The sequence below is a fragment of the Asparagus officinalis genome, chromosome 7, assembly GCF_001876935.1.
Source record: "Asparagus officinalis chromosome 7, Aspof.V1, whole genome shotgun sequence".
Taxonomy (NCBI): Eukaryota; Viridiplantae; Streptophyta; class Magnoliopsida; order Asparagales; family Asparagaceae; genus Asparagus; species Asparagus officinalis.
In genome coordinates, this window is record NC_033800.1 from 117275599 (window position 1) to 117299845 (window position 24247).

The following is a 24247-nucleotide window of genomic DNA, read 5'->3' on the forward strand; positions in this document are numbered from 1 at the left end:
CTGGGTCGGTTTTTATAATTAAAATTAAAATAGGTCGTTTTTTGCAATTAAAAACCCAAATGGGTACCAACTGGGTCGGTTTTTATAATTAAAATTAAAATAGGTCGTTTTTTGCAATTAAAAACCCAAATGGGTCGGTTTGGAAAATTTGTCCTTTTAAATAATTAATGGATCTGAATTTACCTAGCAACCATCATCTGATGACAAGAATGAAAATTTTAACAGAACACTGATAAACAATTGCACATAGAAATACTAATTTTTAGCTGACGTGGAGTGATCTGATGCTATACTTTTCTTATGGTCATTGCTCATTAACAAGAAAGCAGAAGATATACATTGTCCAGTGTTAAAATGGTACGGCACTCGTTTAAGACTTGAAATCCCCCCAGTATGATCACTGGCTAACGCATCATACCAACTGTAGAATTTAGATTTGACTTCGTTAGTATAACCGTAGTCGTGTGCAAAATATCTGTAATTTCACTACTACTTTTGATGCAAGTGCAAGAAGTCAAGAACCCCGAAATATTATACAAAAAGGGAACGTACTGCCAGAAATGGTTACAATGAACAGAACAAGGTTTATATGCACATATAGGAGACCCTCAACATCGAACAATTGAATTACAGAGAGCTCGCGATGCAGATTGCTCCACTTTTTTGCATAGAAATCCAGCTATTCTATACAGGGTGCTCAACCATGGACTCCTCATCCTCCCATGCATAATTTCTGGTTTCCAGGGTTATGTCATTTTATGATGTAACAAAGGTATTCGCTTTATATAGGAAATACTTCCCAGTAATGATTAATTGCTGAAGAGAAATCTTCTGGAAAACTGTCATGAAGACAGTTTGCTTCCGAGGTGAGGGAGCACAAGCAATCTACATGTTTTATCTCACAATCAAAAGTAATACTACACCCAATAAGAAAATTAGACAGAGAAATTTTGACATTGGATAAAAACTGGTAACAAGCTGCTTACAGTTTCAGTTTGGTTCTTCCCTGTAGCTACATATAGCTAGCAAGATCTTGTACGGTCCCTTGTTCCACCATTTTTTCAAGACCCTGACATGTCCTTAGGGCTGCTCTTATTTCCTTCAGCATATGATCAATATTGATGCGCTTTCTGTGGAAATTACAAGAAATTTAGGGCAAAAAATCAATACACCACCTCAAATTTGGTAGCTTTTTTGCCTGAATGTAACCCAGACAATCATTTATTGAAGACAAAAAAAACTTCTTATTATGCTAAAGATTATTACAGATAATTACTCTATAAGAAGTTTTGACAAAACATTGAAGACAAAGATAAAGCTTGAACCTATCAGTCTTTTATGTGGATCAGATAAGCATGACAAGATTGTGATGGCATTGACATTCACATAGAAAAGAACAAATATATGTTGAAGCATTTCTAAATATTCTTTCATTTAAGCCATCCATAGAAAATAAAGCAGGCATTCCAAACACCTTGGGAGTTCACGAGCAATCAACTCCTTGAATGCAAGGCAGAATACAGAAAGCAGCTAGTCAGACAGAGAGATCCGTATATACTAGTCAATCTTACATACAGAGAGATCCGTATATTTACTGATTTCTAGCTTATAGTGTGTGTGTGTGTGTGCGCGCGCGTGTGTGTGTGCGAGCGTGTGAAGCCACAGTGAACCAGGGAAAAAAGAAACATTTGAATCCATGTGCAACATTCTTCACATATAAATTTCTTTAACCACAAATCAAGTAATGCATTAATTATAAAAACTAGAAGCCAACTTTGAGCACAATTAGGGTTTTAAAACGTAAGGTTGTAGTTAACCAACAATACCAGTGGAGTCCTCCATTTATGGTTATTCCATTTTCAATACTCCTATTATGGAGAAACACTAATTACGAAGAGTTTTCTAAAAACTCACAACCTAACAATAAAAACTCCTTTGGACAAATTTTCAAAACCAACCTTTTTCAGTTTTTATTTGTAAAAACCGACCGTTTTTGAAAATAATTACAAAAACCGACATGTTTTCAGCCCAGCGCTGAAAACAGGTCGGTTTTTGTAAAAAGTTTTCCGAAACATCACGGGAGTTCAACTCCCGTGAAGTTTATCGAAAAATTAAACTTCACGGGAGTTGAACTCCCGTGAAGTTTAATTTTCTCCTTGAAACTCCACGGGAGTTCAACTCCCGTGGAATTTGCGCTCAATTTCAAAACTCTTAATGCTGTGACCTGAGCTTGAGGGAACCAAGGTTATATTTGAGGCCTCTAAATAAAAAATAAAATAAAAAAGGAGCTCCTTTCACCCCCAACTAACCGCCATCAACGAAAAGACCCAGATTTCTCTCGATGCCAAAATCTCTTTTTCATCGCATTAAAACCAGTTTATGCAGGTAGGAGACAACTCAACTCAACTGAGCATCAGTTTCAGGTCCTCTCAAGTTCATGAGCATCCAAAGCCCAGTTGTACTCTAACAAGCCGATAAAAATATTAAAAAAAAAACTTTCATAAAAGCACTTTTTTGAGTTGGGGGAGCTCATCAAGAAGATCAGCGAGGAGACAAGAACGAAGATTAGGGTTCTTGACGGCGTAGCTGGGACCGCGGATCGTGTTGTGAGAACTCCTCAGCACTTTTTTGAGTTGGGGTTTTGTGATTTGTCGTCTTCTTGTGATGTTGTTAGGATTTAAATTCCTGTAAATTATGACACCTTTCGAAACCCATCATTAGGAAATCATCTTAATGAGCTGATTAAGAGGATTTGCGAGGAGACGTTGCTGAGAAATGGGTTTTAACTAATCCAACCTGCACACGTACGAAATAAATTCAAACAAACTTCACGGGACTTCAAGTCCCGTGAAGTTTGTTTGAACTTATAAACTTCACGGGACTTGAAGTCCCGTGAAGTTTAGGAGCTTGGTAAAATACCTGTTAAACTTCACGGGACTTCAAGTCCCGTGAAGTTTCGGAACTTTTTTTGTAAAAACCGACCTGGTTTCAGCGCTGAGGCTGAAACCAGGTCGGTTTTTACAAATAATTTGGAAAGCGGTCGGTTTTTACAAATAAAAACTGAAAAATGTTGGTTTTGAAAATTTGTCCAAACTCCTTTAGAAGCAGCTTTTGGCAGGGCTCTAGAAGACAGCTGATTTTATAGCAAGAGATTTCTTTTTCACAACAGATAAACATTACATGCTAAATATATAACTATACAGATACACAGCTTGTCCCTCCTTCCTTCACTCCGACGGTGGAAATCTCGACTTTTCTAATCTAGCAAATATATGAAATTTGAACCACTATGGAACCATCTCCCTTACTCCAAGTATAAGGCAGATTTAAACTTGGAAGGAACCTTCAGCAAGATAACATATGGTATGGATTATATGTTCATGCATTATCTTCCAAGTTGACAAAAACATTCTACTGTTGACATACAAATACAAGTGAGGTGTCTTTAAATCTTACTAGGTGAACCGTCTGCAACATACAGTAGTTATGCAATAACATCAGATGACAGTATCTACTGATGTCCAAACATATCTAAATACTAGTTTATTCGTATCACTTTGGATTTTAGTTTAACTGGTAGATGGAATAGATTGACAAGCGTAAAACAGGAAAACTTGTCTAGAGAGATGTAGAAGACAATAAACAATGCGCATAAACTCACAGAACACACAAAAATGCGTAAAACAAGCTGACATTTGTGCGTGCACAAATGAAAGGACAAAATAAGTCGCTACACACATACACACAGGGGCATGTGCGAGCAGCGAGCATACACGACAATGGAAGACAAGAAAAAAAAATAAAGATAATAGAGCTTACAGCACACTAGCACCCACAACGGCAAGAGGCCGTGGATAATCCTCAATCTTTTTTTCGTTTGTCGCTTCCCCATCAGATGCTAATGATTGCATCTGTGGCTCCTTACTTTCAATGGACAGTGTCCCACCCATTTCTAGTTTGGTTGTCACTTTGCATCCAAGTGATGAAATTTCTTGCATTAATATTGGAAGTCTATCCCGAGCCTGCAACATAGATTTAAATTGATGTGATATTTACATAAAGCATGTGTCACAGCAAGATCAAGGAAGGAGAAATATGACCAACAAACTACTGATCATTTACAGGGGAAGTTTAGAAAAAGATCAGAATACTCACCTCTGGAAGATCAATCTTATTCAACACTACAATATAAGGTCGTTCAAGATAATTAGGGTTGTACATCCGCAATTCCTGCAAGGGTAAAGATCAACTTTCTGTCAGAAGGTATGGATAACAGAAAATTGCACAAGTAGATTAATATAGGTCCGGGAGGCAGACACAATACAGCATGGGAATATGATCAGTAAACATGGTCATAAGGCTTGAGCATGGCAAATATACAAAAATCCAGACACAAGGATATGTTTCATCAGCATGTATTAATGACTTACACAAATGTGTATCTTTTGATATTAATACATAAAAGCACTTAATTTTAGTAAAATGGTCTAGGAATAATTGGCTTTTGCAAAAAGGAGTGTGACACAGGTGTCCAAGAATCATCGCACATACTGGTGGTCACCGTGGAAAAATTTACAACAGTATAGTGTACTACTGACATAGACTAAAGCCCATGGGAACTTGAAGGAAGTGTAAATATGGAAACAGAATGTGACAACCTAATGCAATGACTCACAACAAACAACAAATACATACATAAAGAGTGCCCAACAACCTCCATAGGAAAGTAATGACAATTTAGCCACAATCAAAGAATCAGGCTGCTAGAAAATTTACAGAGACGTGACAATAATGAACAGAGGCAAAGTATAGCAGCAATGCAGCATTGATAATTGAGAACTGGCGCTGAAGTGAAGAGAGGGTCACATAATAAACTGATATTGAACCTTCCCTCGTGGTGAACTTGCATGCTGAAAAGACCAATGTGAAGAATATATGGCAGTTGTCTGATGGGTGCACGATAAAAAGGCGATTCTTATCATACGCCACCTCCGAGTAACCATGCAAAGAAGAAGTGCAAGATGATTGGGATTGTTTCTAGGGTTCTCTTGACGACACCAGATGTTACAATTTCTCAACTGAAGCAAGGGATTACTTCGTTCAGCTCGAGTCAGGTTTGATGCGGATGGGAAGTACCAGGCCTGCGGGGGCTAATAAGAAGCTTACCATGAAGGAGATCCTTCAGAATCAAAGCTCTGAAGAGGGGGCACTCAATTAGGTAACTCCATCTCCAACCCCTGCAACTGGATCTAGGGTTTCACGGGCAGATGAAAGTGAAATAGAGGAATTGAAGAAATTTTCTAAATAAACTCATTCATTTTTTTTCTAAAAATAGACCCTCTTGAGTTTTATTTACAAAAATAGACTCGCTTTATCTTAATCCGGTTCCTAAATAGTCGGGGTTGCCAACTCCGACTATTTAGGAGGTTGTAATTTGTAAACCCCCAATTATAACCCTAAACTCTAACATTCTATACACTAAATAGTCGGGGTTGGAAACCCCGACTATTTAGGAACCGGATTAAGACAAAATGGGTCGATTTTTGTAAATAAAACTCAATGGGGTCTATTTTTAGAAAAAAAAATTATGAATAGGTTTGTTTAGAAAATTTCTTCTAGAGGAATTTGAAGCTCTGGGTTCAAATAGGAGTAATGATAAGCCAAATTTGGCTCACGTTGCTGAGGATGATTCAATGAATAAGGGAAATCATAAATGGGAAAATGTTGCCAAGGATAGCTCTAATCCTAAGAGCTGGGCAAGTTTATTTGCAGAAATAGAAGAACAGGGAAGGGACAGGATCTAGAATTTATGACACCTGATGTTGATGTATGTGCTAGCTTTTATGCTGAGGAGTGGGTTTGAATGTTAGATTCAAGGCAATGGAGAAATATGTGGAGAATTTACGGGAAAATATTGCTATGCCTGAAGTGTGTTTACTAAAGCCAGGGCTACTTATCTATAATTTTAAAAATGAAGATGAGAAAACTCAAGTGCTTGATGCAGGCCCGTGGTTCTTTGGAGCTACACCCCTATTGCTGAAACCTTAGAGAGTGATGATGGCTTGGAATTGGAGATCAAACACAGCTGCTACCCTATGTGGATACAGCTATCAGGACTCAGATTGAATATATGGCCTTCAAAGGGTATTAGCAAGGTTGGCAGCTTAATTGGCATACCTATTGCTACTGATATGTTGGTCGTTAAGGAACAAAGATTAGCATATGCCATGGTCCAAATTGAGCTTGACTTACTTGCAAAAATTCCTGATGTTGTCAAAATTTAAGACCCAAATGGAGTGATCTATTCACAAAGTGTAGTCAATGAATATATAAACCAAAAATGGTGCACTTATTGCAAGCCTTTGGGACATAATGATGATGTACGTAAGGGGAAGGAGAGTATGATACAGTTGGTGCCAAAAGTGACTATAAGCTGGTTCTTATAAATTGGGTGAGCTCTTCTGGTGCTGATAATAATGTGCATAAAAAAGAAACAACTTAAACTACTCTACTGGGGGCTATCACGGTGGGAAGTCAGGACAATGAACAACAACACAAGGAAACAGAAAGACAAAGGTCTAAACAGAAGCTATGAATAATGAGCAATGTTACATTACACGTTGGGCGTTTCTAGGCGTCGGACTTGGCGCCCAGCGCTTAGTCGCCTAGGCGGACACCTAAGCGGTTTCTGGGTGTTTTTTTTCTTTCTTCATTTAAGTGATGGTCGATGAGGTTTTGCTGAAGGTCGGAGGAGGTAGTGAAGGTGTTCATATTTGGAGGTTAATGGAGTTTGGAGGACGTGTAGGCTACGACACATAAAATCACAATCAATGCCTACAGAGTGCAATCCACGTAAGCAAACAATGCTCCCCTAAACGCTCGTAAAATCTAGGTGGGCAGCCTAAATACCGCCTAGGCGCTAGGCGCTAGTTAGGCGGCCTAGATACCGCCTAGGCCTAGGCGTACGTCTAAGCGGACTAGGCGGAGGTTTTTTAAAACAGCGATAATGAGATTTCTCAAAAATCTACTATGCCAACAGAACAACAAGTGAAAGGAGGTACAGTTGTTAACCCTGCTTCCATTGATAGGGGAGGGAGTCCTTCGTCCTCTAATTAATGCAATTTGCATTTTAGAATGTTAGGCTTTAATAAACCTCTAAGACATCATCTAGTCAAAAAAAATATTTTCCAATATCATTTGTTTATATTAGTTTTATTAGAAACAAGAGTTAAGAAGAATAAAGGAGATGCTATAAGGAGATGCTATCTTTAAGAAATTCCCTTCTGGTTGGTGTTTGATGGAGAACTATGATATGGGAGAAGTTGGGTATTATAGGACTCTGATGTGATGGAATTATCTTCTCTTTCTCTAAGTAATCACTATATATCCTGCCTTATTAAATATAAAGATGAGAGCTTATGTTCACTGTTGAAAAATAGCGGTAGCTAGCGCCGCTATAGCAGTTTGGATAGCGGTGGCGGCACTATCCTGCTATATTATTGGCAATAGCGACTGAGTTTAGTGGAGTTTGTGCTATTTGCTTGCAATAGCAGCAAATAGCATGATTTAGCAGCAATTAGCGCTTTAAAGCACTTTTTAACTTCTACTTGGGTTCATTTTTTTTACCCCAACCTGACCCAAACCCGACCTTTATTTCACTGCTTTGTTTCACTCTCCCCTCTCCGACTTGAACTGAAACACCAAGAGAAAAAAAACCTAGATCACCATTCACCGCCTCTTTCACTTCTTCTACCAATTCTGACGCCACCACTCATCTCCGAGCCTCTCATCGCTGCCTCTCATCTCCAAGCCTCTCTACTGCCGCCTCCACCACCTCCTCATCTCAAAGCATCTCTACCGCCACCTCCACCACCACCTCAGCTCAAAGCTCCTCTACCGCTGCTTCCTAAGCATCTCCAAGCACCTCTTCCTCACCTCAGCATCTCTGAGCTCTACCACCACCTCAACTCTCCTATCGCGGCCTTCACCACTGTGCTTTGTTAATATTATGTGATTGTTACACATCTATTTCATGTTTAGGATCTCTGTAAATATTAAACATGCATTCATTGAATTTTAAGATTTTTCTTAAATTTTTCTTATTCAAAATGTTACACGTTTATTTCATACTTAAGATCTCTATAAATCATCAAATATGCATTCGTAGAATTTCTAGACTTTTTTTAATTTTTTCCTCTTTTTTTTTGAATATTTATACATATTTAAACTGGAGTGTTTTTTGACTTTGTATTTTTTACCGTTGTAACCCCAAATAGCCTTAGCAGTGCTCACCACTACGCCATGCTATCTGTTTTCCACAACGTGTGACTTCCTTTGTTTATGCTTTTAATCAGCTACACAGATAGTTTTAAACTTATATGCTGAAATGTAGAAGATGGTTTTTCTTTCTAATTTTTAAAAGATAGTTTTTCTTTCTAAATTTTTAAGTAGGAAATAAAAACATTCAGTGAAGAGCTACTGGTGTCGTACAGTAGTAGAACAACGAGTCCAATATAGCAATTTTAATGGAGTACTCAGGGTATGTTTTGTTCCTTATAATATTGAATGTTTAAATGCATGTCCAATTACTAGTTGGAGGCATACTACAGTGTTTAGGTAACTTGTATTTTTAAAATTTCTATGTCACTAAAACAACCATTAATCACTATTTATAACTATTTTAAAAAAGCTTTATATTTGTTAAAATTATGTGGTTATGACAAATAAGTAGATGCGACAGGATGGCTACAATTACACGCAAATCCTAAGGTGTAATAGCCTAATAGGAACTTTGCTCAATTTTGAGTATCCATTGTTTTAAATATCCCCGATATAGCTAATATATCCTGCCACAAGGTTTGCTGCAAAATAATATGGTCTCAATATCCTCTACCGTCTATTGCTATTTGACAATTTTTAGGTGACACATCAGTCAATATGTTGACCAATATGACCTATATATCAGTCAATATGTTGACCAATGTGGTTCGATCTATCAGTCAATATGTTGACCAATATGTCCTTTTTATATGGCTCGGTACTAAATAATATAATTCTACAAAATTTCTTCAATATTTTAAAGCAAAATTTTCAGCCCTATGAAGTTTTTTAGCAAACTTCAATTTTTAGCAAACTTCAATATTGCTTCAAATTTTGGGTGATGTATGTTTTAGATTAGATTTTAGGACATATGCTATTTATGCACATCATCTGATATGGCACTCTGATACTTATTACATATCCCCTATATTTCCTCGACATACGTAATTCAATATGAATTTTGGTCGTCCAATATTTCCATGTATCTGATATTTAAACCTTATGAATATCCCATTCGACCAATATCACTAAAGCCAAGTCGAAGAAGCAATATACCGTATGGCTCTTAACTGATATACACCATAAACATTGTAGTTATAATGTGATGATTTTTTCATCATAGATTCTCAAGCATAAGACATAACTCATCAAGCCCAGTAAGATACTGAAATTATTGTGAGGAAAGAAGAAAAAACAAAAGAGGAAAAAAAAAGACTCTACAAAGAGAGAAAAAAGATCACCTCCTTGACAGTCTTATAATCATTTAAAGGGTCCTCTGCAGCAGCATCGACAACATGAACTAACAGCTGAGTTCTCCTTAAATGTCTCAAGAAATTACGACCAAGACCCTATAATACAAAGATTTTTATTATGTAAATCAAACATTCCGGACGCCTAAAGAGACTAGTATAAAATGATTCATGATTACCAATACCTTTCCTAAATGAGCACCTTCAATTAAACCAGGCAAATCTGCTAATGTTGCTTGAGAGGAAAACTTCAGTGCCCCTAAAGTAGGATCACCATCAAGACGTCCAAGGTTTGGCATCAAGGTTGTAAAAGGGTAGTCGGCAATGTCTGGTTTTGCCAGAGTTAGTGCTCCCAAAAGAGTTGATTTTCCGGCATTTGGGAGTCCCTGGAGAAGGAACAAAGAAGAACATATTGAAGCAAGGAACATTGATGCCTAAAATTTCCCAACAATTTCAATAATAATGTTGAACAGCAGTTCAGAAACTTACTTCTGCATCAATCACCATAGTTAATCAATAGGATGCAACCACTTCTAGAAATTTATATTAGAATTAGCTTGTATTTATGGAAGAATATTATGTGGTCATGTGGCATCTGAATAATTCACCTTATTTACTATATTTGATTTGACATACTGAAATACCATACTTCCCATCCATGAGATCAAAAAGGACTGGAAGCACTAAGGATTTTACAGGCAAATATATGCACAAACGGATCTAAAATTGAGTGCACTCACATAAACTGGCGATCAGGAACCCAAAAAAATTAGCATGACCAATTAATATATGAAAAATCCTCAGAAAGGGAAGGGCATTCACTTGGATTAGGGGCATGAAAAGGAAGGAGAAAAACAAAAGGTTAAATCATTTAATCCTGATCCACCGATACCGCAATACCAATATTATCCTAGAGGAAAACTCTAAAGCAGACAAGGAAATACATCAATTTCCACTCAAATGAGCAGCAGCCTGCTATACCTCTGGGCTTGTGAACAAGTTCAGTGTAGGATATTCCATGAAAATATGCACTATCTTTCATCATATTTGATGAAAAAACAAACCAAGCATCAAACTTTTAATGTCGTAAAATAGATTGGCAAAATGTCGATGGAGGTCCCTGATGTATTAGTCAAGTATCATATGGGTCCTTGATATTTAGAAATCATCAGCAAGGGTCCCTAACATTACCTTCGTCATCAGTCTAGATCATTTTACAGATTTCTGTTAAATCTTGTTGACTCTGCCATGTGACTACCACATCAGCAAAAAAATTAGTGAAAGTCTAAATTTGCCTTGCTTTGGATATCCATATACATCTCAAATCCTTCTGCGACAGGAAGACTGTTTTGTGATTGCGTCATATCCCACTTACCCTGCTCTAGGAATTCATAATTTTTTTAATGATCATATTGCATAGTATACCCATGTAACCATATCTACATCAATGTTCGTGCTTTGGATATCCATATACATCTCAAATCCTTCTGCGACAGGAAGACTGTTTTGTGATTGCGTCATATCCCACTTACCCTGCTCTAGGAATTCATAATTTTTTTAATGATCATATTGCATAGTATACCCATGTAACCATATCTACATCAATGTTCGTGCTTCTTGTACTAATGTCATACTTCACTTAGGCTTTGACTTATTTGTTTCCTCTTATTCGATATTTGATGATGCAAGACTGTTTTGTCTTGGCTACCTTTTACCCTTATAACTTGGCATGTCTTTTAAGCTAATTAGCAAAATTAATTTTTTCTTCCAACATTTACGTTACAAACTAAAATGTCAAAAGACGAAAGTTTACGAACCCTCTAGCTAGTTAAGCATTGTTGATATTTGTTTCTGTGCTGCAAAAAGACATTGAATTTCAAATAGCTTGAATATCTTTGAAATTTGAAGTTTCTTGATCCTCTTCTTGTTAAATTCCATCACATGAAGGTAAAAAAAGTAGGAAACTTATGATCATTCTCCACCTAGTGTATGACAATATCTTGTATGGAAAATTTCCTTACTGTACTAAACCAAACAAGTGATAGTCACAATTATCACTAAAATCCATTCGTAACAGTAAGCATCTGAAAACTCACCATTTGCATAATGATCAAGATAAGCAGTAAATGTTCAAAGACAACATGAACTCACCACAAGACCGATATCAGCAACTACTCGTAATATTAATTCTAAGCTAACCTCCTCACCAGGCTGACCAAGAACTAAAACCTGCAAAAAGAACCAAGATGTAAAAGAAAGGGAAGATTGTAGTGAGGAAAAAAAGAGAAGATAGTGCACTGTGTAATACATGCCAAGGTTAAAAGCTCTCTGCTTTAACTAAATTCAACATTAAGAGTACATGTGAGTTTGCGCATGTGTGTCCATGTTACTTGATACATATAAACATTATATCCAATATACACAAACAAAACAAAAAGACTCAAAACGCAAGGAACACACTTAAAGAAGAAAGTAGAATAAGAGAGGAGAGTGTTTTTTTTTGAGGGGGGGGTTGTACATAATACAAGTAGTTGAATAAAATAGAATAAGAGAAAAGCAAGGGACATACTTAAAGTTAAAAAGGTCAAGCATCAAGGAAAGAGGAGGGAGAAGAAGAAAGTAATAAGAGGAGAGAAATTGGTGTGCGCGCATGCACGTATGTGTCCATGTATATATAACGTTTATTATGGTAAGCTAGTTGAATGTCGCACGAAATTCAAATCTAATAACCACTGCCTTTTTTTACGCTGCATATATAGCACTGCAATATAAATATTTTATGTTGTTGCTACTTTTGTTTTGCATAATTTTCTAATGTGGGCAAGTGATTTTGGTTTACTACCGCATACACATAAGTGGCCACATATGCGGCTGCACATTGAATATTTGAACAATGGCTAGATCTAACAGTAAACTTGAAGTCTTGAATAAACAAAGGCAGACACTCTATAATCAGGAAAAAAAATAATATTTTCATCCCCAAGTATAATTCATCATAAATACTAATTCAAAATTCAATGCACTCAATAGTGAGGTGATCTTCCTTTTGTTTACTGTTTTTTTTCTAATATCTATAGTAATACCTGCAATCTATTATCTATGTTACTTGTGCACCTCTAATTTGAAGTTGTACCCGTGCAGGACATGTACCTATACCCAAACTCCTTGGACACTCCTTGCATATATGCATACATTTATTCGGGCATGTACTCAATTATATAATACATGTTTTAATTCAAAGCAGTTGTCATGCATTTTTTTGAACATATATCCTACACTTCACATCCACTTCTTGACAGTTGTTGGACATAGGCTAGGTTCCGAATTATGATCTTGAAGGATCGTTTGGATATCTAGTTCAAAAACTAGTGATTTTCTAATTTATTATCCACATAATAAAAGAAACATAAAATGTTATAGGAAAGTTAATTATCATCCTTGTTCTCATATAAATTATAAATTTCAATATATAATATGTGTATATAAATATTTATATATACATGTTACAAACCCTACTGTTTACAAATTTTCCGTGTCTCGTACCCATACCCGCACACATGCAACATAGCTTGCAATGTTTATTGGAATTTTCATACATTAATACAATCTTTTTTTTAACACAGTCTTCTATCAAATATCCATTTGAGTTGCAAATCACTTTACAAAATTAACCAGCAGTCTAAATGATAGAAGGTCTTTCCATTAGCTCTCTCTAAATGCTTAACAAGTAGAGCATCAAAGAGTAGTACTAGGCAGACAATCATTTTATGTTTTTACGCTGTATTTTTAGGGGCAAATTCCTACATTAAATTCATATTGTTATTGCCTCATCTTCAGATTTCAACAAACCGAAACGAAACCTTGCATGAGTAGGTTACCTTGTCACTGTCATCTCTCATTACATTACTAGATAACGCGTTCAATCTTTTTCTTTTGTGTTCAGGCATCTCTAACAGACTAATCTGCACAGAAGAAGAAGAAGAAGAAATCATAAGAAGCCCATGAACAAAAGAACAAAGGCAAAAATAGCATTTTAAATACATCTCTGTCAATGTAGAATAGATAGCCAAAATTTGGGAACCATAATGAAAAGACTAGACAGAGACATCGTGTAGAAAGATATGAAGGCTAAGAAAGACGACCTAATAAAACATCCTTTTGATATCACACGAGCTAAATGCATTGCCCAATATCTGAAGTTATTATGAAATGACCAACAAACATCCCAAGTTTTCATATAGAAAAAAAACTGAGAAGATGGTCCTATTAATTATGCAATAATTTTACATCTTTTTCAATCAATGTAAACTAAAGAAAATGAATATGAGGGCTCAAGGTACATACCCTGCATGGAAGAGGGAGATTTAATATTTTCTACGTTATTACTAAAAATTAAAATAAATAAAGTACTTATGACACACACAAAAAATTTACCAAGATTATTTCCCCTTTTGAATGAAGTCAACTTTAACATGCACCTTTATCTATAAACCGAAGTATCTACTGATGCTATAATCAACAGGTAAAAAATCGATACATTAGCTTTAACTATAGTGGTCAAAACTAAAGTAGTTACAAGAAACAAGAAGATTACTGATATAGGTCCAAAAGCATCAAAAACATCAAGAACAGCCTTTAAAGATGGCAAACTTAAAGATTTTTCTCATCTCCTCTCTCGAAGCAAAGTGATTGTTTTCTTCTTCTCATGTGTTATTTGCCAAACATCAAAGGTAAACAACAGCAACTTCACTAGAGATTATTACCATTGCAAATTTCCTTTATCCTTCTTTTCGATCGCAAAAATACAAGTTCTCTTATGGTATCGATTTAATCAGAACAAGTGAAGGAATGATGGCTCAGTAGGTGGTCCATGCTTATAGGAACAAAAGGGGGATATAGATTTTCACATCCCTACAACTCATACATGGAACATAATAGAAATCCTCAAACATGGGTCATTTTAGAAAGGAAATCATCCTTAATGTGTGCAAATCCTACAGATCAAAGAGTCACACCATCCACACATGCAAACTCATGGATTTTACAGGATTAAATGATTTTAAATTTGCAAGGATCTAGTACTTAAGGGTCATACCATCTTATGTTACCATAAATGTTCACATATATCAGCAGTGGCGGATGCACTCTATGCAAAGTACCTTAACCCCCAATTTGCTTGAGAAGGACCAGTTCCCTATCCCCACTAAAAGTTAGAAAACCTATCAAACCTTGAAAAAAAACAGCCCACTAATAACTTGATGACTAAAGCTTGACCTACTATTTATTCTATTTTCCATGTTTACTTATTATTATGTGTTCTACTGGCATTTCTTTTTTTCTTTTTTTTTTATTTTATTTCTTCTATTTTCCTCATCGATCATTCTCTCTGGTAGCAAAACACTATTTTGTTTTGTTTGTTTAAAAAAAAAACACTATATCTTTCTTACAATATTTTTTTTCTTCTTTAGGTTTAATTGTACCTTTTAAAATTGCATTTTTAGAATGAGTAGGAGTGTTATTTTAAACAAGTTGGTGGAGACTAAAAAAACATACAAGATCAATCCTTTGATGTATTTGATTCTGAAGAAGACGTTGACTTATACTTGATTAAAAGTAAGTCGCGGAATGAAAAGAGTGGTGATTGACTCAATAAATGCTTTCTGATATGTATTGAGAAATATGTATTTAATAGTAGAACTAATGATGTGATTATGTACTTTTTCCAAAATATGAATACTTGTCGTTGAAGTAATGTAGTGACACCACTCTCCAGATATCCTGGATCCACCACTGTGTATCAGACAAGAAAGTGTCCACACATATAAATCCTTCCATTACACAAATGAATAGAAAGACTTGGGCCGGAAGATTGAAAAGCATAGAAAAAAACAAAAGTAGAAGGACAAAAATACTTGGGCCGGAAGATTGAAAAAGCATATAAAAAACAAAAGTAGAAGGGGGATAGAAAGTAGAAAGAGAAAGTAAAGGAGGGGCTCGGAAGAGAAAAAGAAAGAAGGGAAAAGCAAATGAAAAAAGAAGGAAGCTAAAAGAACAATTAGAATTTTAGCACTAACTTGTCAAAGAAAATTACAAACGAACGTAAGATGCCAGTCAGGTAGTAGATTGACTACTAATGGAAACACGTCACCACGAGTTATGGGTAGCATCCACATTGAAGGGGATGTTACTACCCGTTTGACTTGACCTATAAAATAAAGGACATGGGAATGTATTGAGACAAGAAGAGAAATATCATTCGACATAATGTCACTTTCATCATCTACATTCCATCTACTTTCTACAAGATGGAAAAGAATAGAATTATTAAAATTAAAGATTCCAAAACGATGAGATACCCAGAAGCTTGGTTTTGGGCCCATGTGGTATGTCAATAAGAATAACAGCTTCCCTCGATGCCTTTAAGCCTGATGGAAGACCTCGAAGTCAAAGATGCTTTTCTTCAGAAGGTAAAACATATGAAGAGAATATAATATGGTTAAATACACCAAAAAGTTAAGATGATGAAGGCCAACAATATGCATACAAATATACACCTAAAAGGAATATTATTATTTTTTTGGAGAAATATATCGGGAACATCTTGGCAAAACCATAACTAATTCTAGTCGTCCCAAAGTAGTTAAACTATCTAATGCGAGTGAAGTCTTCAAAAAATGAAAAAAATGGTTGAGAACAACTATAGTATTCTGCACTGATTCAACTTCTTGTCACAGCACCGTGAATAAAGAATTGTTTTTAATTATGTAGAGGGCTTGTACTTGTAGTCTTCCAGTTTGCAGGTTACTCAGCATGTGGAAAAAACTTGTCACATCACAATTTGACTTCTTATGCAATTAGAACAAACATGTTCTTTGCTTCAGATTAAGATGTCAAATAATATGAGCAGAAAACTGCACGTCTGCCAAGACATTTCTGTGCCTTAAAAGTAATGTCAAGAGCTTGTTTTCTTTTTCTGTGCCAATCATGTTCCTCAACAGAATAATGGCAGATAATGTTTCCTTAGTGTCTGTCTGTGTAATAGGAACCAAGAGCTATTTTCTTTTCAGTTATACAACATGCATATGAAATTAGAGTTAAATCAAATAATTATTGTTGACATATTAGTATTTATTAGGACTTATTTGTAAGTTGTGTAAGGGCCTATATAAAGCCCAAGAGATCTCATAATGAATTAGGGTTTTCATTTACAACTTGGTATCAGAGCCTCCACAAAAAAAAACCTAACCCTAGCCCCCCCCATATGGACGCAGTGTACCAGATTCTAAGGTATTTGAAGAATGTCCCCGGAAAAGGGCTAATCTTCAGGAAGAATGAACGCATGAGCATTGAGGGCTATTGTGACTCTGATTGGGCTAGCTGTGCTGATGACAGGAGGTCCACCTCAGGATACTGCATCTTTATAGGAGGCAACTTAGTCTCGTGGAAGAGCAAGAAGCAGTCGGTGGTGGCGAGATCGACAGCTGAGGCAGAGTATAGAGCTATGGCCTTAGGAGTTGCTGAGTTGCTATGGTTGAAGAGTATGCTGGTGGAGCTGAAGCTGGATCAAGGAGCTAAGATGAAGTTGTGGTGTGACAACAAGTCAGCCATCAGTATTGCCAACAACCCAGTGCAGCATGATAGAACCAAACACATCGAGATCGATAGGTTCTTCATCAAAGAGAAGTTGGATAGTGGACTACTGGAGCTAAGTCATGTTTCGACTAAGGACCAGGCAGCAGATTGTCTGACTAAAGGACTTAGCTCAGTAGATATGATTAGAGGATGTGACAAGATGGGCTTAGTAGATATCTTTCGCCCATCTTGAGGAGGAGTGTTGACATATTAGTATTTATTAGGACTTATTTGTAAGTTGTGTAAGGGCCTATATAAAGCCCAAGAGATCTCATAATGAATTAGGGTTTTCATTTACAACTATTATATTCCCCTTTAAATGAAGAACCAAATTGGTAACAGTAAAACAACCATCAAGAATAGTACTTAAAAACATGTAATAAGCATCAACATAGTTCCTTTCCTAAAATCAGCCTAATTAGGTACTTAGAAGAGGTCAATCTGTGGGTAGAGCATTCACTTCCTTTCACTAAAATCAGTGTAATTAGGTACTTAGAAGAGGTCGATCTGTGGGTAGAGCATTCACTTCCTTTCAATAAAATCAGCGTAATTAGGTACTTAGAAGAGGTCGATCTGTGGGTAGAGCATTCACTTCTGATGGTCACAGGTTTCAGGCAGGAACAGGACATCTCTAGACATTTCTCTCCCCTTATGGGGAGCGAATGGAAGTTAACACTTAATAATTCCAATAGAACGAGACAATACTCACCCCACCTTGTCCACCCCTGGCAACAAGAATCTCATCCCCTGGACATGCCAAATCCGCTAGGAACGTTCCCTTCTTGCGCTTCACAACTGTACCTGTCAGTAAATGAAAATCGGAAAATAAGGAAAGATCCAAGGTTCCATCCCATTTGAGTTGCATAACTTGCGATTTTAGAAAAAAAATAACAACTTTCTTCATGTTGTTGGTAAATGTTATAAATTGAATTATGATGCTAAACATGGTGATAACTACAAACTTTATGCTGAATCATTCTAAGATGTACACTATTTCCAAGTACAAGGCAAGTCCAATTCCGGTTTGTCTGTTTGTGAAATAAGGAGAGCAATATGCGGTCACACAGGAAGTTTTTAGCCTTTAACTGATATAACTCGCATTGGACAGAAAAAATTGCATCACCTTTAACATAAGTAGAAAATCAGTTTCCGCTTTCTAAAAAATTAAAGTTTTCCTATCTCTTCTTCTACAACCAAACATACCTTTACATCTGTAAGGATTGGGATTTGTTTGGGCAATGCTCATTCTAAGATGTACACTATTTCCAAGTACAAGGCAAGTCCAATTCCGGTTTGTCTGTTTGTGAAATAAGGAGAGCAATATGCGGTCACACACAGGAAGTTTTTAGCCTTTAACTGATATAACTCGCATTGGACAAAAAAAATTGCATCACCTTTAACATAAGTAGAAAATCAGTTTCCGCTTTCTAAAAAATTAAAGTTTTCCTATCTCTTCTTCTACAACCAAACATACCTTTACATCTGTAAGGATTGGGATTTGTTTGGGCAATGCAGATCTTTTTCTTTTCATGTGGCTTGGGCCTAAAAATAAAACCCAAACCTGGTCAAATATCTGCTTTTATGGGATCACTTCATGTACTCCAGAGCACACATTAAATTTTTCATGTTAAAAGGAGAAGTTAGCTAAAATGTCCAGCTGACAAGCAGAAATTGTTGACCAGCCGACCACAATCAGGAATACTGCTAGGCATGGGTACAGGTACGGTGCTCGTAACAGGATACGGCAAATTTGTAAAAAGTAGGCTACAGGGACATGGCTATAAATATGTTATGTATATTTATATGTATTAAAATTAACAATTTACATAAGATCAATATTATTTTTTCATTTACATAAGATCAATATATCAGAAATAGATGTGAAGTGTAGAATATACATCCCAGAAGTGTATGAAGAGTATCTTAAATTAAACATGCAGTATATAATTGAGTATAAGATTGAACAAACACATGCATATATTCAAGAAGTGTCCAAGAAGTTTGGGTATGGCTATGGGTATGGCTACGGCTTCAAAATAGAAATACCCATGTAAGAAAGCTGCTAGGCAACCACGAGATGAAATAATCTGTGAGACAAAACAAAGCTGCTGCAGCTTGTGCTAACCTAAAAGCCTATCATGAATAAATTACTGACAGAAATAGATGTTGAGGCATAGCTGGCTAGTTAAGGAATTTTTATGCATATGTGGCAAACATCTAAGTTCTTACACTCAAGAAAATAACAAACAGGAGAAATAGAGAATAAAAAGAAGAAACCGAAAGAAAATATGAGTGGAGCTAAGTAAACTCAATCAAGTCTCCATGAGAATCTATGTTGCATGGGTACGCGTACGGGTACACCTACGGGTAGGGGACACAATAAGCTTGTAACATGTAGGGCACGAGGACATGGCTATATAAATATTTATATACACATATATTACACATTGGAATTAAAATTTTATATGAGAACAAGGACGATAATTAAAATTCCTACAACATTTTTATGTTTCTTTTATTATGTGGATTATAAATAGGAAAATCACTAGTTTTTGAACAAGACGCTCAAACAATCCTTCAAAATCATAATTAAGAACCTAACCTATGTCTAAAGAGTTTCAAGAAGTGGATATGATGTGTGATAAGTGTTTTAAATTAAAACATGTATTGTATAATTGAGTACATGTTCAAATAAATGTATTGTATGATTGAGTGTTTCAAGAAGTGGATATGACGTGTGGATATGACTTATGTCCAGAAAATGTATGATAAGTGTTTTAAATTAAAACGTGTATTGTATAATTGATTGCATGCTCGAATAAATGTATGCATATATGCAAGAAGCGTCCAAGAATTTTGGGTTTGGGTATGGGTACATGTCGGGTACGGGATCAGCTTCATGTTAGAAGTACGCAGGTAATATAGATGAGAATGATATTAGAAAATATATGAAATATGTCTCACAGCAAAATAACTGGACAAGAAAAATGAATGGACTCGTATCATATAATGCAAAACATCATTATTTTTTTCTTAGCCTCATGCTATCAATATAGAAATATTATCTTTCACATGATGTATTACAATGCATCAGGTCCTAACACGAGATATAAAATAGCAAAGGTATTGTTGGAGTACAAAACTACAACCCTTCCCATGACAATCTTCTCCATATCGATCAATTTACGTTCAAAAAGAAACTTACTGTTACTTTTTTTGTGATTCCAGAAGATTATATTATAGCACTAAGGATATGACCGTATCAAATAGGCTCCTCGTTTTACTAAAGATAGACCTGCAAAGAAAGTTAATCCAGATGGTAATTTACAAACCTACAGGCACCGGTATTCGTAATGTTTGTGCAGCAAATCCATCATGCAAATGCGATGTCAAAGCACCCATTGCATCGACATTTCCCCCTCTCTTTGCACAGTAGCGGCGCTTTTTGTGAAATTCCAAGAGAGATTCTTTGCTTTCATCAGCATATATGACTATATCGCCACCATGTCCACCCATTGGTAGGATTAGCGAACCATCTGAATCCCTTTTATAAGAGCCTTTTCTCTTTGATTTCTTCTCATGTCTTCCCTGAGATTTAGATGTTGTTATCTCATTGTGCATGCTGAGGACTGCACCATGGCCTCCATCTCCAGAACGAACAGTGATGATAACCTGATCAAAATATTTGTGTGGCTCCTTTATCAAAGCTTCAGAATTAGTTGGAGGAGATTCCTTGACCCTCGCCGATCTACAATTTATTACATGATATTGGATGTTTGTAGAACTATATCTCCAATGCTTATCCCTGCAATAGGAATAAATCATGGTATATAGATAAATGACAGAAACTATTATCTGCTTTAAACTATCAGTGTAAAGTAGTTTTGAATGCAAGCTGGGAAAGTGGAAAAAAAAAGTTTGAAACCTAAATCGACAAAGGCCATCAAACTGACCCTGATACCCTGGACATGATACAAACAATTAGAATAATTATATTATATCCACACTAAGATTAGTAAATGAGGAGTTCATAACATAATGAAGACAGCTCTAAGTTCTAACCGATTTCAGTTTACTCGTCGAAAATTTTGTATTACTTGAAAACAATAGGCAATGGCTTCTCTATACCAAAAGATTAGCATCTTATCAACTTTATAAAATCACTAGGTATTGCTTGTGTGATGCGCAGGACTTTATGTTACAATATTGTTGAACGTATATTAAGACAAATACTTATTCAAAATAAACATAAACCAAGAACATTTCAAATCAGTAACTAAATAATAATAATGGATATATATTGGAAACAAATACTTATCTCAATAGTCAATATATATAATAAACGAGTTAGGCATGGATAATCTATACTACATATAAAAGAGGATTGCCTTGTCAATACTTTTGATTTCCAATTTTACCGTTTTAGGTTTGATAATTCTCAAATATGCCATTATGTAATTAATCATTCACTAATTATATATCACCTCTTATTAATTATACATTTCCTCACTTTTTTGAAACCTTTGCTCACACTATTAATTTATTATTTAAGTATGTTATTTCATAGAAAATTTAAAATTTATCCCTAATTTATTTTTACATAATATTAAAATTTCTAGAAAAATTAAAAATAAGAAAAATACATTAGGCTTATGCTTTGTGCCTTAGGATTTCACCTCTTATGGAGGACTACCTGTTACCTTCCATCTTACTAGCCTTTTAAAAGTATGATGATAGTATGAAAAATAATTTATATTTATTGTAATTGTAATAATATTAATAGTATAATGACCTTAATAGTGTTTTTTAAATTAAAAAATTATACTATAATTTAATAATTAAACAATTTAGTAAATTATTTACTAATAGTATAATAAACTAATTAATAATTATTAGATTAAAATGTAGTTACTAATAGTGTTATAAGTATGCTATGTATAAAATCATTATATTTAAAAGAGAAGAAATTATTTATTATATGATAATTATTTTAATAAATTATGAATAAATTATAATAATTATCCAAACTATAATAATTAATCATACAGTTCTTTATACATAATTTATTTAATATAGGATAATTATTTTAATATATTATGAATAAATAATAATTATCCAAACTATAATAATTAATCATACAGTTCTTTAAACATGGTTTTATCGTATAATTTATTCACTTAAACAAAGTTGTCTGTTCATAATTTATATTACTATGTGAGTCTTTTTTATTATTTTGCAACCAACAAAAAAAATAAAAAACATAAAACAAAATAAGTATGCTCTCGTGCAAAGCACATGCACTATACTGTTAGTATGAAAGCTAGGAAGACATAGAAAACTAGTTGCTTTCAAGAAAGATAAATTTATGAATGGTTGACGCATGTCTCATTCCATTGTTCTAGCATGATGATCTAGCTTTCATGTGTGTGTGTGTATTGAACCCAAGGTTTTAAATATCGGTTATCGGGAATTTATCGGACGGCCAAAATTCTTATCGGATAGCGGAAATCGGGGATATATCGGGGATAAGTAGTATTTATCGGAGTGATATACTAGATGGTGTATATATATAATATAATAACTAAAAAATGTAATCTAACCATGCTTAATGAAATATAAACATACCAAAATGTAAATCATCATGTTTAAAATCACTAACCAATTGTAGAAAGCAAAACTTACATTTTGACCGCACAATGAAACCATTCGATTGCATAGTCTTACTTATCGGCCGATAATCCCGATAAAAAAACCTTATCGGCCGATAAGTACCGATAACGCCGATAACTCCCCGATAACTGGCCAAAAACGATAACCGATTAAAAATCCAAGTTATCCTATCGGAGAGCTCCCAAATCCGATAACTCGGCCGATAATATCGATTATCGGCCGATATTTAAAACAGTGATTGAACCATGTGACATAATCAGGTAGGAAAACATCAATACTAGTGAATCCCGAAACCTGATCTCTACATTTGCCTTTCACCCATAATTTTAGTCAAAAGCAGTGTCAGATCCACTATATAGAGTTAGGGGGGCAACTGCACCCCTAACAACATTCAAAATTACATTTTAAACCCTTAGAATTTACAAATTTTGCGCCCTATAACTTAAAATATTTGCATCCCGTTTGAATATTAGCCATTAGGTTGGTGATTTAGCCTATTTGTCAACAATATTGGTATAACAATATTATATTTCTGATGTTTGGATAAATAGATACATGTCGTCCGCCCCCATAATTTTTCTCGTGAAGAAATTTTCTAAACAAACTTATTCATAATTTTTTTTTCTAAAAATAGACCCCATTGAGTTTTTTTACAAAAAATCGACACATTTTGTCTTAATCCAGTTTCTAAATAGTCGGGGCTGCCAACCCCGACTATTTAGTGTATAGAATGTTAGGGTTTAGGGTTATAATTGGAGGTTTACAACCTCCTAAATAGTCGGGGTTGCGAACCTCGATTATTTAGAAACCGGATTAAGATAAAATGAATCTATTTTTTGTAAATAAAACTCAAGAGGGTCTATTTTTAGGAAAAAAAAATATGAATGAGTTTATTTAGAAAATTTCTTTTTTTTTCTCACGCATTCATGCCGTTTCAAATGCCCAAAGAGCAAGAAACCATATTGCCACATAATTTGTTGTTTCTACTGAGACATGATCCATAAATCAAAATAAATGGAGGATATCACAATTCAATTGGTGAAGGAGAAGCGAGTTTATCAAGAATTAGGCATACAATGCTCCCAAAATCGGTTTTTTTTTAAGGTTTTCTTGATCGTTCCTGCGCTCAAGTTGATAAAAAAAATAAACATCACAGAAAAGGGAAAGAAAAAGAACTGCAATATGAAATTGAGATTAACCTGCGAGTGTTGAGGGGAAGAGGAAGTGAGATTTGAGCAGAGGAGGAGGAGGAGAAGGGTCTGAGGAAGCGCAGGGAGGAAGAAGGGAGCACGAGGGCCATGGGGCCAAGCCCAGACGTGGGACTGTTCTGATGATGATGGTGAAGATGAACCCCGCCGGCTCGTAGCGAGAGATCT

At 35.3% G+C, this 24247-nt stretch overlaps 1 protein-coding gene across 1 annotated transcript; it reads right to left on the minus strand.

Moving 5' to 3' along the window:
• Positions 430-24247, minus strand: LOC109850343 (probable GTP-binding protein OBGC2). Its single transcript, XM_020420352.1, has 11 exons — positions 24071-24247; positions 20534-21006; positions 17911-18002; positions 13448-13531; positions 11721-11798; positions 9755-9955; positions 9561-9668; positions 4156-4230; positions 3820-4022; positions 987-1130; positions 430-885 (listed from the first exon to the last, which is right to left on the minus strand). Exons 1-10 carry the CDS (start codon positions 24169-24171, stop codon positions 1013-1015), a joined length of 1533 nt encoding a protein of 510 aa, XP_020275941.1. The 5' UTR covers positions 24172-24247; the 3' UTR covers positions 430-885; positions 987-1012.

Excerpts from the sequence above, each read along its gene's own strand:
- LOC109850343 (XM_020420352.1), bottom strand. The coding sequence starts at position 24,171 with ATGGCCCTCGTGCTCCCTTCTTCCTCCCTGCGCTTCCTCAGACCCTTC. Across the intron at positions 13,532-17,910 it reads CCAGGGGTGGACAAGGTGGG|ATTAGTCTGTTAGAGATGCC; the intron begins GTGAGTATTGTC and ends TCTTCTGTGCAG. Across the intron at positions 9,956-11,720 it reads TTGCTGATATCGGTCTTGTG|GGACTCCCAAATGCCGGAAA; the intron begins GTGAGTTCATGT and ends TTCCTTCTCCAG.